This window comes from Belonocnema kinseyi, chromosome 1, assembly GCF_010883055.1.
Source record: "Belonocnema kinseyi isolate 2016_QV_RU_SX_M_011 chromosome 1, B_treatae_v1, whole genome shotgun sequence".
NCBI lineage: Eukaryota > Metazoa > Arthropoda > Insecta > Hymenoptera > Cynipidae > Belonocnema > Belonocnema kinseyi.
The window spans coordinates 14141822-14159537 of NC_046657.1; the positions used below are offsets into that span (position 1 = coordinate 14141822).

Sequence of the window (17716 nt, forward strand, 5' to 3'; positions counted from 1 at the left end):
GTTTTTGAGTTGAAAACCAACTGGTTGCTTGAAAATCCAACTGTTTTTTGGATAGAAATTTGACTTTTCTGTAGCAAATTCATCTTGGCCCGAAAGTTTAACAATTTGGTTGCCATTTTATTTTTACTGTAACATCTTTCTTTGTTAAAAATTGCACTACTTTATTTTAAAAAAATATTTTTTTGGCTTAAAAATTCATATTTTTATTTAAAAATTCATCTCTTCAGTTAGAAATTCATTGTTTGTTTTGTTGAAAGTTAACTTTATTAACTGAAAATGGACTATTTTGTTGGAATTTCATTTTTTTGGGTTGAAAAATCAACTGATTGCTTGAAAATCGACTTTTTTTTGTTAAAAATTTGACTTCTGTAGCAAATTTGTCTTCTTGGATTGAAAATTCAACAATTGGATTGCAATTTTTTTCTGTCCTTACTGTAAAATCTTTCCTTGTGAAAAATTGTACTACTTTATTTTTAAAAAAATATTTTTGCTTAAAGATTCATAATTTTATTTGAAAATTCATTTCCTTAGTTAAGAATGCATTGTTTGTTTTGTTGAAAATTGACTTTTTTTGTTGAAATTTAATTTTTTGGGGGTTTGCAAATCAACTGATTGCTTGAAAATCGACTTTTTTGTTAAAATTTTGAACAAATTGAAAAATTTGGTTACCAAATCTTTACACTGCTCAAAGTGTGAAATTCAATTTTTCATTTTCACATACAAAAAAATATGTTTTTATCACTCCCCTTTTTCTCGCAAAGAAAAATGCTCCTCTTTCACATGATTTGTGGTCCTTTTGCGCTATGTTCCCTCCATCTTTGAAAATAATACGAATATTTCTGAATTATCAGACACTTGGCGAAGCTCCATGAAGCCGTTTCCGGAATTTTACCCCCCGCCGAAGTCCAGCTTCTTTATCGGACAGTAAACACATCCTTCAAGGAAAAATTGCGAGAGCAACTCGTGAAAATGAACATTGTGAACAACGGTGGCCCCCAGCACGGAGTTGTCACCTCCGAATTAACATTTTACATCGAAGCCCTTCGGAATTTAAAAGTTTTGCCTCTCGAGGAACTAAACGACACCTGGGTAAATGACATCTGGACCAGATAACATGCAGAGCGAGTGGTTTACTGCATTTTAGAGGCGCTCAAGTACTACAGAAAGAGATGACTATCGTTCAAACTTATCCTTCTCGCGAATTTCAATGAAAGAGAAAAAAAATGAGGTTCAAAATCACTTTTAGAACGGATATTAGATTTTTCTTTATCGAAAAAATAGTGTGATAGTAGATTTTTTATTTATTTAATTTTTATTTTGATGCAAACGGCGAAAGAAATGCCGATTTTTTTAATTTCAGGTTTTATTATCTAGAAAAAATTTTTCTTGTACTTTCCGTCACTTTTATTCAATGAAGAGCGGTATTGGGAATAGTGGTTTAATATTTCGCCACCTGGTGTCGAAAACTGAAACTAGAAAGAGCAGGTACAATTTTAAAGATGTATTTTAATTTCTGCATAAAAGTGTTTTTACGATTGTTTTGTGAAGTTTAACACAATGATTAAACACTAAAAACAAATCTTCATAAAAAAAACCGTTTTAGATAGAATTTCAATTTTATAGAGTACAAAAAAAAAACACATTTTGTCCCAAAATTTTTTCAACAAACTAACTTTTAGATCAAATTTTTTAAATAGTAAATATTTTATGTATAAATTAATTTAAAAAATTACTTTGAGTTCATATTTGCTTAAAAAAAGTCCATTTAAATTTATATTTTGTTAAAAATCACAATAAATAGTACAATATTTGTTTGTTTTTGTAGAATTTCACGAATTTCAATGATTTAAGATTAAAATAAAATTTTGAAAATAAGGCAAGGATAAAACGTTAAAAATGAAATATTTTCGGAATAGAATTCTAAAAATTCGATCATTTAAAATTCAAATGAATTAAAACTGTATTATTTCTATTTAAAACCGTTCCAAATTGAACAATTTTATACTAAAATTATTTGGTTGAAAATTCAATAATTTTCTTAAAAATACATCCATTATGGTTACCAATTCTTCTTTGAGAATTTTTCTTGAATAGAACTGTAACTTTTTGGTTGAAAAGTCAACTCTTTTTTTTTTATTTTCTTTTATTTAAAAATTCACATGCTTTGGCAAAAATTTAATCTTTATTGGATAAAAATTCAATTGTTTATTTGAAAATTCAACAATTTTGTTAAAAATTCATACTTTTTGGTTGAAAATTCGACTTTATAAATATAATATTTGGGTGTTGGAAAAAAGAACTGAAATATTTTCTGGGTGAAAATTCAATTATTTTAAAAATTTTGTTTTTATTTCATTAAAAATCCATCTATTTTAAAAAAAAATCGCATCTTTTTTTGATAAAAATGCAACTGTTTGTTTGAAAATTCAACAATTTCGTTAAAAATTCATCCTTTTTGGTCGAAAAAAGAAGTTTATTTTTATGTTAAAAAATCCATTTTTGATTTTGCAGAATCAACTGGAATCTTTTTCCGATGAAAGCACAACTTCTTTGATGGCAAATTAATTTTTTTTCATAGAAACTTTTAATGTCATATTTTGATCGTGAAAACTCGACTGAAATCTCTTTCAACGGTAAAATTAAACTGTTTTTTTGAAAATTGATCTTTTTTATTTAAAACTTGATCTATTTTTGAAAGAAACTTTTTTTGTAAATTAAAATGCAACTTTTTGGTTAAAAATCATTCTTCTTTGCTTGAGTATTCAACTAATTTGTTTGAAAGATTTGTTTGAATCAAATTGTTAACAAATCACTTTTTTTTGCTAAAGATTTATATTTTTATTTGAAAATTCATCTCTTTGGTTGAAAGTTTAATTATTTTGTTGAAATTTAATCTTCTTTAATTGAAAATTAAACTACATGGGTACAAATTGAACTGCACTGTTAAATGTTTTTTTTTTTTTTTAATTTTCTTTTTATTTTCTTTGGTTGCAAATTTAACTCTTTAGTGGAATATACTGTTTTTTTGTGTGTAAAATTCATTTTCTTAACCAAAAAATGTAACTTATTTTTTTAGATTAATTTTTTTAAATTGAAAATTCACATTTTTTGATAAAAAAATAATTTTTCAGTTTGAAATTTCATTTTTGTTGGGTAAAAATGCATCAGTTTCGAGGTAAATTAATTTTTTGTTGACGTCATATTTAGAATTCTTTTTTTTTTTGTTAGAAATTTAATTATTTTTTTATTGAAATATAAACTATGACACTTTTTCGTTGGGAATTTGTCTTTTTAGGTTTAATATTTAACTAGTATGTTAATAAATCAATTATTTTTTCAAAACACCATCTTTTATAATAGAAAAGACTTTTTTTAAATAAATTAATAAATTTTAAATTTGTATATGAAATACTGTTTTATTCCGTTTATAAAATATTCTATGTTAAAAGTATTGCAAGATTAAAATGCTAATATTTGAATATTAATGATTTAAAATGAAAAATTATTCAAGGAAAAATCAGAGAATTAAAAAAATGTTCTCGGTTTTGCATTTTTTCATAAAACCATACCTATTCTTTCTAGTTCGGATTTTTGTCACTATGTGGCGTATCGCAATTTAACCTTTTCCCAGTAGGAAAAAAATGTTAAGTTGTGAAGTTTATTGCTGTAAAAAGAATTGTATTAACGAATATTCGATACGAGGGAATATTCGTCTTCAAAGTATATTTTTGCTCTTAAATTGGGTGCTTTTATTGTTAGGATGATAGTTGGTAATATTAAATTTATGATTAAATGTTATTAATTTATTCTGTAAAAAGATTATACAATTATGATTTCTAAAACATTTCACTAGCTATTGATATTTGTTTATTAAATAAACAAATGTTCATTTCGAGCTAGGGTGGAACGAATTTTTCTTAAAATTAACAAACATCATTGTTCTGATAATTTATTATTATTGTTAATAATATTCTTTTGAAATAATGTCAGAAAATTGCAATTTTTTCGACGTTTTAGCTAATTTGAAATTATAGTGAGTTGAATAATTAATTGAAGTTGACAAAATGAATTTTTTTCTGAAATTTGCAACTATTTGTCTACTTTTCATTTGGAGTGATTTAATAATTAATTCAATTTAGCAGAAATAATTATTTAAAGAAATTATTATACCAATTACTATATTTGCTTAAATAAATAATTAGTTTTATAAGGTTTTTTTCTAAAATTTTTGACTACAAAAAATACAAAACTATTTAAAATATCATTGTTGTTCAGGTTCACTTATTTTTTCAGAAATAAAAATTTAAAGAAAATTATATTTTTGAGAAAAAATCAACTTTCTAGTATTAATTTAAGATATAAACAATAATAATCTGTTTAAATAATTATTTTTTCTAAATTTAGTTAATGGTTCTGTCACTACAATGGAAAAACAGGTAAATATTTGAAATTTTCCAGAAAAAAACCGCAACTTTCTAGCATTACACGAATTAAATATTATGAATAATAATAAATTCTTTAAAAAATTTAATTTGTTAACTTAAATTAGTCATCTCATACTAATTAAAAATTAGATAAAATATGTAAAATTTATGATAAAATTGCAATTTTCTAGAATTATTCTAAGATCTAATTATAAATTGGTTCATAAATTTATTTAAAAATCTATTTATTAGTTTAAAGTAGTATTTTATGTATTAGAAACAATTTGCATTAAAAAATAATCATAATTAGCGCCAAAAACTTGCAAAACCCATTTTTTCACTTTGGGGGTTTTTGTGGGGTCCTATAGAACTGACTTATGGGGGTGATAGTTATTCCATGTGAAAAAAATTAAATTAAAAATATCGAAACTTTTTCGCTGTTTTATACGTCAACATAAAAATTAAATTAAAAAAAAGAAAAATGTGTAAGCGGTGCATAAGTGTGTTCTAAATGTCATTTTGAACCTCGCTTTTTATTTTTATCTCACTGTCAAAATCTGAATTGAAATTGAATTAAATAAGGGCCTAAATACAAAGGCGGATTGAAAAACCTCAAATAAATTTGAATCATTTGAGCCGAGGGAATAAAATTTGTCGGTTGGCATCCGAAAAAAGGGAAGAAAAAAAATCAGACAGGTCATTCAAATATGTTTTGGTACGTTTTGGCACTTTTCAGTTTTTTTCTTTTCTGAGATTTTCAAAAATTTCTGACAAAATGTAGATTTCTAAAGATTTCGAGAATAGAAGCTTTTCAAGAAAACACCAAATTTTTCTTAAGGTTTCTAAGAAAATTTCAAAACATTTTTTATTAAAAAAAAAAAAGATTTTTAAGAGCAATGTAAACACATTTCCAAACATAAAAAATTATTTACTTATATTTCAAAAAAAAAAGAATGTAGAAAATTTCTTGGAAAAATTTTTCAATTTTTGCAAGCTTACAAAATTTAAGAAAAAATTCTTGCTTTCAAGAGAATACAAAATTTTGTTTTTGGATTCCTAGGAATCTCTTAAATAATTTTGTTATTTTGAAAAAATAACCTAGAGTGAATATTTAGAAAGATTTCTTACCATTTCAATAGAATTCCAAAATTAAAAAAAAAGAATCTGGAAGATTGTTAAGCAATTTCTGTAAATTTGGAGGATTTAAAAAAAAATTGGAATCATTTTAAAATACATTCAAGATCGTCAAAATAGTTTTTAACGTAATTTTAATTTTGAAATGATTTGAAAAAATGGAAAATCTGTATATTTTTGAAGATTTTGAAAGGCTGCAAAATATTTTTCAAAAATTTGTAAGATTTCTGGAAAAATTTTAAATTATTTTATTTTGAAAAATTAATTTCAAGAAAATTTAAAGGAAGATTTCAAAACATTTTAAAACATTCCCAAAATTGTCACAAAAAGTTTGTTTTTTTATTAATTTTCCAGATTTTGAACAAAAAAATTAGCAGTTTTTTAAAAGAATTTTGAAAGTTTTCAAGAGAATGAAAATGTTTCTTAAGGTTTTATTTTGAAAAATTTATTTTTAGAGAATATTGTTACAAAAAATGTCAAACTTTAAAAAAAGATTTCAAAAATTGTGGAAAAAAAATCATTAAGGTTTTAAGGAAATTTTTTTAATTTTGCAGGATTTATTAAAAATTTGAAAAGCGAATTTTTTTAGAATAATATTAGAACTTTAGAAACAATTTCTAAAAAATTAAAAAGTTTAATATGTATTTTAAAAAAAATTAAAAACAAAATGTAGATTTTTGGAAAATTAAAAATAAAATTTTTAACCATTTTAAGGATTTTTAAACGTTCCCCAAATTTGCTTAATTAAAATTTCTGGGGAAATTTTTTATGATTTTTTATTTCTTGAAATTAATTTTAAAAGAAAAGTTAATTGGATTTCCAAAAATGGGACTATTGAAAAATTTCGAAAAAGAAAATTTCTGAAATGATTAAATGTCGACAATTTAAAGTACCAAAGTTGGAAAATTCCGGAATAATAAAATTCCTGATAATATAAGTTTAATATTTTTAGAATAAATGAATAAATAAAATTTCGGCAAATAAAAGTATTTTACTTGATTTATTAAATAATATTAATTAAAATAATATTTTTTAATTTGAAATCGATGAGAAAAGGAATAGTGTTAAAATTTCGTGTTTTAATTTTTCAAAAAAATCGTAAAAGCTATACTATTTTCTATTATTTCTTTTTTTCAAAGGTTTTGAAAGTGTGAAAAAAATTGACAAGCTGGAATAAGAAAAACCTAAAAATCTAAAAAATTACAAAAAGGGCAATGTTTTGAAAAAAAATTCAAAATAATGTTTTTTACCTGAAAAAGAAAAGAAAATATTAAATTTCAGGAAAAAAGTGGGATTTTTTACTATTTTTTTTCAAATCAAAATAACTTGACCGCTTTTTCTAATTTTTCTTGTGAATTCCAAAAGAGTTGGCAAGTCGGGTAAACTGAAACAATAAAAACCTTAAAATCTCAAAATTTGCAAAAATGGCACGGTTTTTAAACTTTAATTACCGAAAAACTAATTTTATCTTTAAAGTTATAAAATATTCGTGAAAATTCAAAATTATTGCTATGTTAATTTAAAAAAAAAAAACGTATCTTCTTGTTTTTCAGGTTCAAAAAAATATTTCATTGCCAATCCTATTAGCTTAAAAATTATGCCGAATTTTTTCTGTGTAAGATTTTTACAAGTTAAAAAAATAAATAAAAAATTCGAATTACATGAAGAAAAATTTTACTTAATTTACAATTTTTATATAATGTGCAAAAAAATTTTTTAGGGATTTTGTCATATGCACAGATTTTGGAAAAGACACATTTTATGATTTTAAAAAAACCGTCATTTAGGATTCTTTTTATTTCAATTTTAATGTGAAATAAGAAGAAAATCATTTTTTTCCATGAAAATTAAATATTCAAACGTTTCTTTAGTTTAATCTAAATAAAAAATTTTAAAAATCCGTATGTTCAGAAACAGCAGGGTTTTTTTTTTACTTTTTTTTCAGATGTCAGTCCATTAATTTTAGCCTGGAGCAAAATCTAATTGGATTAAAAAATGAAAGAATGTTGTTTAAGAGTTCGCTTTTTTTTCTCGTGATTTCCAAAAGGAAAAAATAGACTGAATAATCGATTCTTAGTTGTTGAAAATTGTAGAAGGACCAAAATTTAGCTAGACCAAAAAAAAGAGGAATAAAAGGGCGAATTTTCTAATATTCGAAACTGAAAAAATCGGCTTTAATGCATCGTGAGGCACATTTAATTTCGATTTAAGTTACGAATCCGAATTTTGTAATCGACTAATCCATTTTACAAGTGAGGAATGCTAATTTCCACTGCCCAGAGGCAAATATTTCCCTCAAATTGAGAAATAATTCTCGAATTTGATGAATCTGCAGCTTTTTACATGCTTGTATTTCTAATTTTCTAATTTTTTAGTTCGATAATGCAAGTATCGCATAAAATAGCTTAAAGAGAGACACTGTTTTTTTTTTGTTTTTTTTTTAGTTTTTTTTTTTACCGTACCACATTGTGCCAACACCAAACGAAACCTTACGTTTTTAGGGGATTTTAGGAACGGCACAAGAAAGTACAATTCGTTACAAATGGTTGTTATAACTTGTATAATGTATATACATATTAATTATTGAATATTGAGTATTGAATATTAGATAAATGAATTAATAACGAATATATTGAATAATGTGTATTTAGGAAAGAGTGCATATCTCGTGTTGTATTTACTATTTATCATAGTGAGAGTCTTTTGGGACTGAAAACTCCCGAGATATAAAATTCTCGAAAATTGGCTGTAAAATTTTATTTGTCTAAATTATTATTATCAAAGAAATTCCCTCGATCAAATTATTTTATTTTATGATAAAGAAAAAATTCTATTTCGAAATTTTTTTGTTTTATTTCTCGGAATTTTTCAGTCTCGATTTTTTTTAGACCCAGCATTCCACTATTGTCTAGTCTGCATTGTAAATATGAATAGGAATCATGATATTGTTAAACAAAATTAAATATAGTAGAATTCAAGTTGTTTTGAAATTTGGCGGTTTTTAAGTTTGGAGAAAATTCCAAATTTAATAACTTGAAAATGTCGCTTTCGAAAATTGAGAGCTGCAAAAATGATCGCTTCTTTTTTTTAAATTTTGTTGTCACATTCATCTTATTGTAAAATATTGTTCTCTTTTAAGGTGGTAGTGTTATATTAAAAATTATCGCCATACGAACAGTTTGATTTTTATTGCAGTTTTTTACCTAAAAAGTATCATTTTTATCAAATTTGTACTGAATTTTCAGTGTTTGGTAAAATTTTCGAAAAACTGATCATATATTAAAAGTTAATTAAGCGCTAACTAATTTTAAATATGAAATTGATAAATTTATAAATACAAATTTAGTTTCAAGAAATATTTTAAAAATTCAAAAGACTTTAAAGGTTTTGAAATATTTTAGAATATTTTAGAAGATAAGAAGGAATTTTTTGTTATTGATTTCAATGATCTGAAGGCATTCCAAATAATTTTAAAGATATTAGCTTTAAAAAATCTCAAGGGTTCTCAAGAAATTAAATATTTTGTAGAAATTTAAAAAAATCCAAGTAATTTTCCAGAGCTTTAATGAATTTTGAAGAATTTGAATTATTTTAGGGAATTTTTCAATAATTTGAAGGGATTTTACAGGATATGAAATATTTTAAGGTTTTTTTAAAGATTCCAAAGAATTTTCAAGACTTTTCAAAATATTTTAAAGTATTTCAAATATTTTAAGGAATTTTCAAATATTAAAAATTTTTTTTATATATTTCAATAATAAATTTTAGAAGATTTTAAAGGATTTGCAATATTTTCGGGTATTTTGAAAGATTACAAGAAATTTTTTTATGGATATAAATCATTTGAAGGCATTTCAAAGAATTTGAAAGATTTTAGAGTATTTTTACAAATTCCAAGTAATTTTAAAAAGCTTCAAAAAACCTCAAGGGTTTTTAAAGAATTAAATATTTTTTAGATTATATAAATAATTCCAAGTAATTTTCAAGAGCTTTAAAAAAATTCGAAGAATTTGGAAGAATTTGATATATTTTAGGAAATTTTAAAATGATTTCAATAATTTGCAGGCATTTCGAAGAATTTTCAAAAGTTTAAAAAAAGCGTTAACAGATTTTAAAGAATTTAAAATATTTTAGTGTATTTTAAAAGATTACAAGTAATTTTTAAGAGGTTTGAGATATTTTAGGGAATTTTCAAATATCGCAAAGAATTGTCTAAAGCTTAAAAAACTTCAAATGATTTGAAAGAATTTGAAATATTTTAGGGTTATTTGAAAGCTTCATGGAATTTTTAACAGTTTTAAAAAGTTGAAAGGGATAGAAAATTATTTGAAGTTTTTTTCAAAAAATTAAAAAAAATTTTTAATAATTTTTAATCGTTTTCAATAATTTAAGGGGATTCCAAAGGATTCCTAAGATTCTACTTTTTTTTATTTTCAAGAAATTCTGAAAAGCTTTAAAAAGTTTTGAAGGTTGAAATTTTTTAAGATACCTATTTAAAAAAACTTCCAAGATATTTTCAAAAGCTCTAAAAAAATGTTTAGAAGATTTGAAAGGGTTTTTAATATTTTAGGGAATAGTTTAAGAAATTTTTTATTAATTTCAATAATTTGCAGGCATTACAAAGAGTTTTAAAGATTTTAGATTATTTTTGCAAATTTTTTTGCAAAATTTTTGCTTGAAAAAGTATCGACGGTTTTTAAAGAATTGATAATTTTGTAAGGAATTTAAAAAAAATTTCAATTAATTTTTAAGAGCTTTAAAAAATTTCAAAGAATTTCATTTATTTTATTTATTTTATTTATTTTATTTATTTTATTTATTTTATTTATTTTATTTATTTTATTTATTTTATTTATTTTATTTATTTTATTTATTTTATTTATTTTATTTATTTTATTTATTTTATTTATTTTATTTATTTTATTTATTTTATTTATTTTATTTTATTTGAGAATTTTGGAAAAGAGCCATTTTTATTTTATCAACTGTAAATAAATCATTTTCAAACTGATTAAATTCGAAAGTCTTAGTTATTAAAAAAATGTAAACGTCGGATTGAAACCTCACAAACTATTTTCAATTTAAAAATAACTTTATAATTATGTATTCATGATTAAAGAATTTCATTAAATTTGAAATATTGTTTCAGACGAAAATATTTCATTTTTAACACAATTAAAAAATTTTAAATTAAGACAAAGGAAAATTATTTAATATTTAGCAATATTTGACTATTTATTTAAAACGATTTAATTAAAACAAAGTATTAAAAATTATACAAATTGAAACTGAATTATTTGACATGGAAAAACTTAAATCGTTAAAATTTCAAAGAACTTTTAAACTCTGAATGATACAATTTTAATGGTTATTTTCAAAAGAAGTTTTATTTGTAAGTTAAATGGTTAATTTTTTATATATATAAATAACAATTGAAAAAATATTATTCGTAGAAATAATTGGAGTAATTTTAAGAAATATTTAGAAGTTTTGAAAAGATTTAAGATTAATTTAAAATATTTAAAATTATTTTAAATAATTTAACGAAGTATTTGTACCGACAAAATTCGGCTATTTGTACTGAAATTTCGATGCAAATAACAGCATTCCCATTTAAAAGAAAATATAAATTTTTGCAAATAAAAAAAAAATTAGGTGCTTTTTAAGCGGGCTTCAAAAGAACCAAAAACCATTTTCTTCAGATTCCTAGGAAAGTTGAAAATGATTTTTCATTTTGAAAATTGTCAAAAAATAATCTGGAAGATTTCAAGGAATTTTTTTTTATTTGCAGGATTTCCTAAAAATCGTAGGAAAAATTCGATTCATTTTAACAGATATTTAGAAGTTCGAAAAAAATTTCAAAAATTATTTTAAATTTGAAAAATGTAAAACAATTTTTAGATATTTCAAGATTTTGCAATATAATTTTTAAACTTTTCAAGAGTGTTTAAACTATTTAAGATGAAAATAATTGATCAAAGTACTTCCATTTTATATATTTTTATTTTCACTGAACATTTGAATATAAAATTTTTGAATTAAAAACCTTTTAAGTTCAATTTTAAGAGTTTAAAACTCAAGAGTTTTATTTTGAACGCTTTAATTTGTAGTTTATTTTTTATTGCTTCAAATGGAAAAATGTTTAGCTTAAGTTTTATTGACCGTGAAAAATGTTTGCGAACCGGGAATTTTTATCGTCGATTAAATAAAAAAATTTGATTAATTTTAATTTACAAATTTTAATTTTAATTATTTAATTTAAAACAAATTGTCTTTGACAAATTTTTTAACAATTTTTTTATTTTATTCTTTTATCGATAAAATTGAGTTCAACATTGAAACTCAATTTCATCAGAAAATATTCATTCTGCCGCAAAAATAACTACGGCATTGAGAGTCACGTGAGTCAGGCACATGGTAATGTTTGTACTCTGGATCGTTGACCCATTCTGATTCAGCAATTTATCAAGTTACCAACGAAACTATTTAAATAAAAGTAATAATGTCAATTTTTATTAAAAAATTTTTTTTTTTATTATTTCAAAATTGTAGTATCATCTTTTCTCGGGTTTATACATTTCTAGAATTTTATATAAGGTGAAAAATTAAAAAAAAAATCAAATTCTAAAATTTAGCACGGAATCTATACTATTTTTTTTAGATTCTAGAAAGGATCTGAAATTGGAATTTTTTCTGTTCTTCCTTCCAATAATTCGTTTAAAAGAATGCTGATTTCCTGAAAGAAATTAATTATCATCTTGAAATTCTCTTTTTAATAAAATTAAATGAAAATAAAATTCTTACCTCTTCTCTCTGGGTTCTCAGCCTGTCAATAATAGGTTCATTAAAGCTGGGATGGTTCGCCGGATCCTCGAGTTTAATTTCCTCTTTTGAACCCTGAGGAAACCGACTCGTAAAAATCTGTTTAATTCCCTCGAAATTTAAATTTCGACCCGGCATTTCCAGTTCGATGTCCATAAATGAATCTGAACCAGCAAGAATCATCAGAGGTTTCTCATAGTCTGTACAACTTCCTTTCCTATATATATATATAAATTATAAAGGGGCCGTTCAATACCAGCGAAACCCTGAAGATTTCAATTCGAACTAATTATATTGCATTTTTGACAAAACAATTAAATCTCCAATGATATATTTCAATTTTCGACTAAAATTATGAATCTTAAAAAAATAATGTTTAACAAAGAAGTTTCTATTTTCAAGCAAGAAAAATTATTTTTCATCGAATTAGTTGAATTTGAAACAAACAAAAAATTAATGTTAGACCAAACAAGTTGGATTTTTGAACAAATGGTTGAATATTCAAGCCAAAAAGACGATTTTTCAGAAGACGGTTGAGTTTTCAATTGAGAACTTTTCCACCAAAAAAGATTCTTTTATCCAAAATATATTTATTATTAACCAAACAGTTGCATTTATAACTAAATAATTGAATTTTCTAAGAAAAAATTTAATTTTCAACGAAATAGCTTATTTTTCTACTAGATTGATGAATCTTAAAAAAAAACAATAAATATTTAACAAAGAAAAGTTGATAAAAAATTTTAATTGCTACAAAGAAGATGAATTTTCATTCAAAAATGATTTTTCATTCAATAGGGAAAAAAATATCAACTAAATTGTTGAATCTTCATACGAAAAGGTGAACTCTATAGAAAAACGTTTGCATTTTCTAACCGAAAATAGACATTTTTAACACATGCTTTCAAAGAAAAAATTAAGTTTTTAATAAAATCGTTAAATCTTCAATCAATAAAATTAATGTCCAACAAGATAATTCAAGTTTCATGCTGAATTTTTTGTAGCAGTTGACTTTTTAACAAAAAAATAATTCAAAATGAAAAATTGCATCGTATACATTTCAACTAAGGATGATCAATATGCAGCCAAAAGTGAATTTTCAAATAAAATTAATTTTTAGCTAACGATAAAAGAAAACGAATTTAGAAAATTATAATTATATAACTATAATTATGGATGAAAAATGTATTAGTTGAATTTTTTGATAGAAGAAATAAATTTGTCCAAAAGTGGAGTATGTTTTTTTTACTAGCTAGGAAAATTAATTTTCAATTAAAGAAAAAAAAAAATTTTAAGAAAGTTTAATCTTAAACTAATAAAATCAGTTAAAAACAAATAGTTAAATTTTTAAGCAAGTAGTTGAATTTTCAGCAAAAGAAGATGAATTTACAACAAAAAACGATCGATTTTCAAGAAAACAGTTAAATTTGCTTTTAAAAACGATCAATTTTTAACAAGAAGTGGAATATTAAAGTTGTTAGTTGAGGAAATTAAATCTCAAGCAATAAAAAAAAAAGAAATGTCAATAAAATGTTTAAATCTTTTAATCTTTAAATCTTAATTTTCTAATACAAGAAATTAATTAAAAAAAAATTAGGTGAACCTTAAACCATTAAAACGCATTCTTTATAATGTATTTCAACTGTAAAGAAAGTAGCTAAATGTTCAACCATGGAAGATGAAATAAAAAATTTAATGGTTTGAATTTCAACTGAAAACTATCAATTTTTTGCCAAAAATGGATTAGTTATATTTTCAATTTGGAAAAAAATTAATTTTCAATCAAAAGAGATAAATTTACAAAAAAAAAGGATTTGTTTTCAACAAAATATCTGAGTTTGTAAGAAAAAGCGATCCATTTTTAGCCAAAAGTGGATTTTTTTAGTTAAGAAAATTAATTTTCGAATACAAAAATTAATTTTCAAAAAATGAGTTAAATCTTAAACCAATAAAATGCATTTTAAATAGTGTAGTTCAACTGTGAAAAAAGTAGCTGAATTTTTAACGATGGAAGATGGAAAATTATATATAAAACTAATGGTTTTAATTTCAACTAAAAACGATCAATTTTCTACAAAAAATGAATTAGTTATATTTTCAATAAAGTAAATTAATTTTCAATCAAAAGAGATGAATGTACAACTAAAAAGATCAATTTAAAAAAATAGTTGCGTTTGTAACAAAAAGCGATCAACTTTCAGCCAAAAGTGGATTTTTTTCAGTTAAGAAAATTAATTTTCTAATACCAACATTAATTTTTTTTAAATAAGTTAAATCTCAAACCAATAAAATGCATTTCTTATAATGTAGTTCAACTATTAAGCAAGTATGTAGTTGAATTATTAAAAAGCAAATAGTAAAATTTCAAATAAAAAAGATTAATTCTCAACGAAAAATAAGAAACTTGAATTTTCAACTAAAAGCTATCAATTTTCAGACAAAAATCTATTTTTTATATTTTCAGTTAAGAAATTATTTTTCAAATAAAAAAATCTTCTTTTCAAAAATATTTTAAAGCTTCAAACAAATATAGTGACGCAGTTTTTGAACGGTCACAAGCTATAAAAAATGAAGGTATTAAAAAATCGTAAATAAAAATTATTCTTACAAACTTTGAGAGCCAAATCCATAATAGGACAATAAATCTTTGGTTCTACGGACAAGGGTAGAATCTTTTGACGAATGAAAATGAAGTCCAGCGCCCAAAGCGTGAGCAGCTGCTCTTAAAACTCGACCAATAAGTCCTTTTTTTACAGGATCAAACTCCTGCGACAGTAAAATTATTATTGCAGATTCCTCTTACCGACATTTACCGACCAATAGTTCGAGTCCGGGCTAAATTTTCGAAATTTAGTAGAGACACGACCCTTCAATGTTGGGGTGTGGGACAATTCCGCCCTAACTACATGCGTACGGTTCCCCCACTACGCCGCTTCCCCTCACTCAGCGAAACCTCTGCCGCCCGGGCGATGACCAAAGGAGCGCGAGCTACCTGGGATCCTTTCCCTTCCAGTGGGACGCTTACCCCTCACACCTGTCTTGACGCGCTTAGTCGCCGGGATTGCCGGAGCGCAGGGTCTATTGTCGCTAATGACCCTAAATCACCTCCGATTACCGTTCCAACTTATTCACTTAAAATTTAAAAATAACTGATGCAAACTATTTGAAAGTCATTTTTTGGGAATCTATGGGCTACTACGAGTCTAGGGGTATGTCATTTCTCATTAACAGACAAAAATTAAATATCAACATTCCCTCATTCAATCGTGAAAATATGTAGATTTCGAGTATTTCTATTTTCAGACAGAAATTTCGATAACGTTATTGTCGATATGCAGACAGTATCAAACAATAGAAAATTCTAGAAAACATGATCTTTTCAAAGATTTCTTTAGATCTGAAGATATTTATTTATGACTACGTGATTCATGATGTTAAATCCAAATTTCTGACTAAAAGTAGAAATTCTCCGAATCTTCATATTTTCATGATTGAATGAGGGAATGTTGATATTTAATTTTTGTCTGTCTATGAGAAATAACATACCCCTGGACTCGTGAAAGCCCATAGATTCCCAAAAAATGACATCCAAATAGTTTGCATCAGTTATTTTAAAATTTTAAGTGAATAAGATGGAACGGTAATCGGAGGTGATTTAGGGCCATTAGGGTCATGCGCTCGGGCAATCCCGGCCGGTGCACTCGAACTCAGTCCCGCGGTCAGAATTCAGGAAAGCGGCTGTACTCGAATTCAGTCCCAAATTCAGTCCAGCGGCGCTCTCTCCTCCGTTCCTTCTTTCCCCCACCACTGGCGCCCCTATCTTAGAATGAACGCGCGTAAGTAAGAGAGAGAGGAAAGATGTCCGAAGGAGTCAAACCTCTCTCTTACTCCAACTGTTTCCCAACATGTTTCCTCCACACTTCCTTGCACAATAGATTCCAGACTTAGGACTGGCAGCATTATTATTATTATTTTGGCGTGTTTAAAAAAATTTGGGGAACATATATTGTCAATCATGTCTAACAATATCACTAAACTTAAAAAAAAAATTTAGTTACGTGAAACAAATGCTACAATAAGCTATATATCCCCCTGAAAATTGTTTAAGGAGCTATTGATTTCACTTCGAGTCATGTATTGAAAATACCTACACGGGTAAGAATTTGCGCGAAACCTTGCGAACAAACTCGATTCTTGTTAAACTACCATTCTGGAAGGACATCATACTTTCTGTAAGGAATTGTTCTTTATCCAAAATTTCGCGCCTTCTTGTACCTGCACTTCTCATTTTTATGTATGTGTCAATTTGCACATCCTTAAAAGCCTTAATGAAAAGAAAAATGTTTGGATCGGAAGTGTTAAACATAGCGTTCAATTTTGAATGATAAGATTCGCAACCGTTTGTTGTTCGCGTAGTTGTTGGAGAAAATTCAGCCTACATCTGAGTTGGATAATTTGAATCATTCTTTACATAAGTTTCTAAAATATAATCGCAAAATTTTCCAACTCTTTCTTCTAATGGTTGGATAGCCATGAGATCTTCAGCAAAAAGCGGGATGCTAAATAGGCTAACAACACTGTTGCTCACTATACTAACGTCTATTCACTAGTAATAACAATTACGTACTCTTACGTACTGGACAAGTTGCCCCTTCCCCTCCCTTCCTGAAACGGTGAGCAAGTCAGCCGACTGAGAGAGAAGTGGGGGCAGAGCGACGTTACCTCATATCATCTCCGGGCAGCCTCTTCACGGGACTGAGTTTGAGCGTTTTTCTGACCGCGGGACTGTGTTCGAGTGCAGCCAATCTCAGCGACTAAGCGCGTCGAGACGGATGTGAGGGGTAAGGGTCCCACTGGAAGGAGAAGGATTCCAGGTAGCTCGCACTCCTTTGGAGTGCACCCCTGCCGCCGAGCATGGTCAGCAGGAGTCCTTTGAACCTATTGCGGTCTGAAATGTGAATTATAACGTTTTATTAATTTAGCACATGGTAATTTACAAATATAATATTATAAATTTGTGATTGCTAACGATTCCTATGGTATGTTATTTGACTTAAAAATTTGAAAAAATAAGAATAAATGTTAGTATGGAGTCAATGGATGGATCCTACAAGCTATAAAAACAATATATACAGGTAGCAAAGCGAGTGTAAGAGTGAATCGGAAACTGAGTGAATGTTTCGATATTATTCAAGGAGTTAGACAAGGATGCGTTATGTCTTCATGGTTATCTGTATTATTTATGGACAAGTGTTTAAGAATGGCTCTCTTCGACGAAGAGGGTGTGGCTCTCGAAACAGTAAGGGTACGAGGGTTAGCGTTCGCAGATGATAAGG

At 25.6% G+C, this 17716-nt stretch overlaps 2 protein-coding genes across 3 annotated transcripts in view; one reads left to right on the forward strand and one right to left on the reverse strand.

The window, feature by feature from the left end:
* The window catches only part of LOC117172520 (vacuolar protein sorting-associated protein 54), a 78446-nt gene extending 76939 nt beyond the window's left edge, over positions 1-1507 (forward strand). Inside the window, exon 13 of the mRNA XM_033360544.1 lies at positions 852-1507. Coding sequence (XP_033216435.1) covers positions 852-1113 — 262 coding nt within the window. The 3' untranslated portion in view covers positions 1114-1507. The remainder of the gene's footprint in view (positions 1-851) is intronic.
* A 10587-nt stretch (positions 1508-12094) lies between these two features.
* LOC117172527 (cytoplasmic dynein 2 light intermediate chain 1) overlaps positions 12095-17716 on the reverse strand; it is a 14809-nt gene continuing 9187 nt past the window's right edge. For both annotated transcript variants that reach the window (XM_033360557.1, XM_033360566.1), the window contains exons 5-7: positions 14989-15146; positions 12363-12597; positions 12095-12294 (exon numbers count right to left, since the gene is read on the reverse strand). In XM_033360557.1, the coding sequence (XP_033216448.1) occupies positions 12223-12294; positions 12363-12597; positions 14989-15146 (465 nt within the window). In that variant the 3' untranslated portion in view covers positions 12095-12222. The remainder of the gene's footprint in view (positions 12295-12362; positions 12598-14988; positions 15147-17716) is intronic.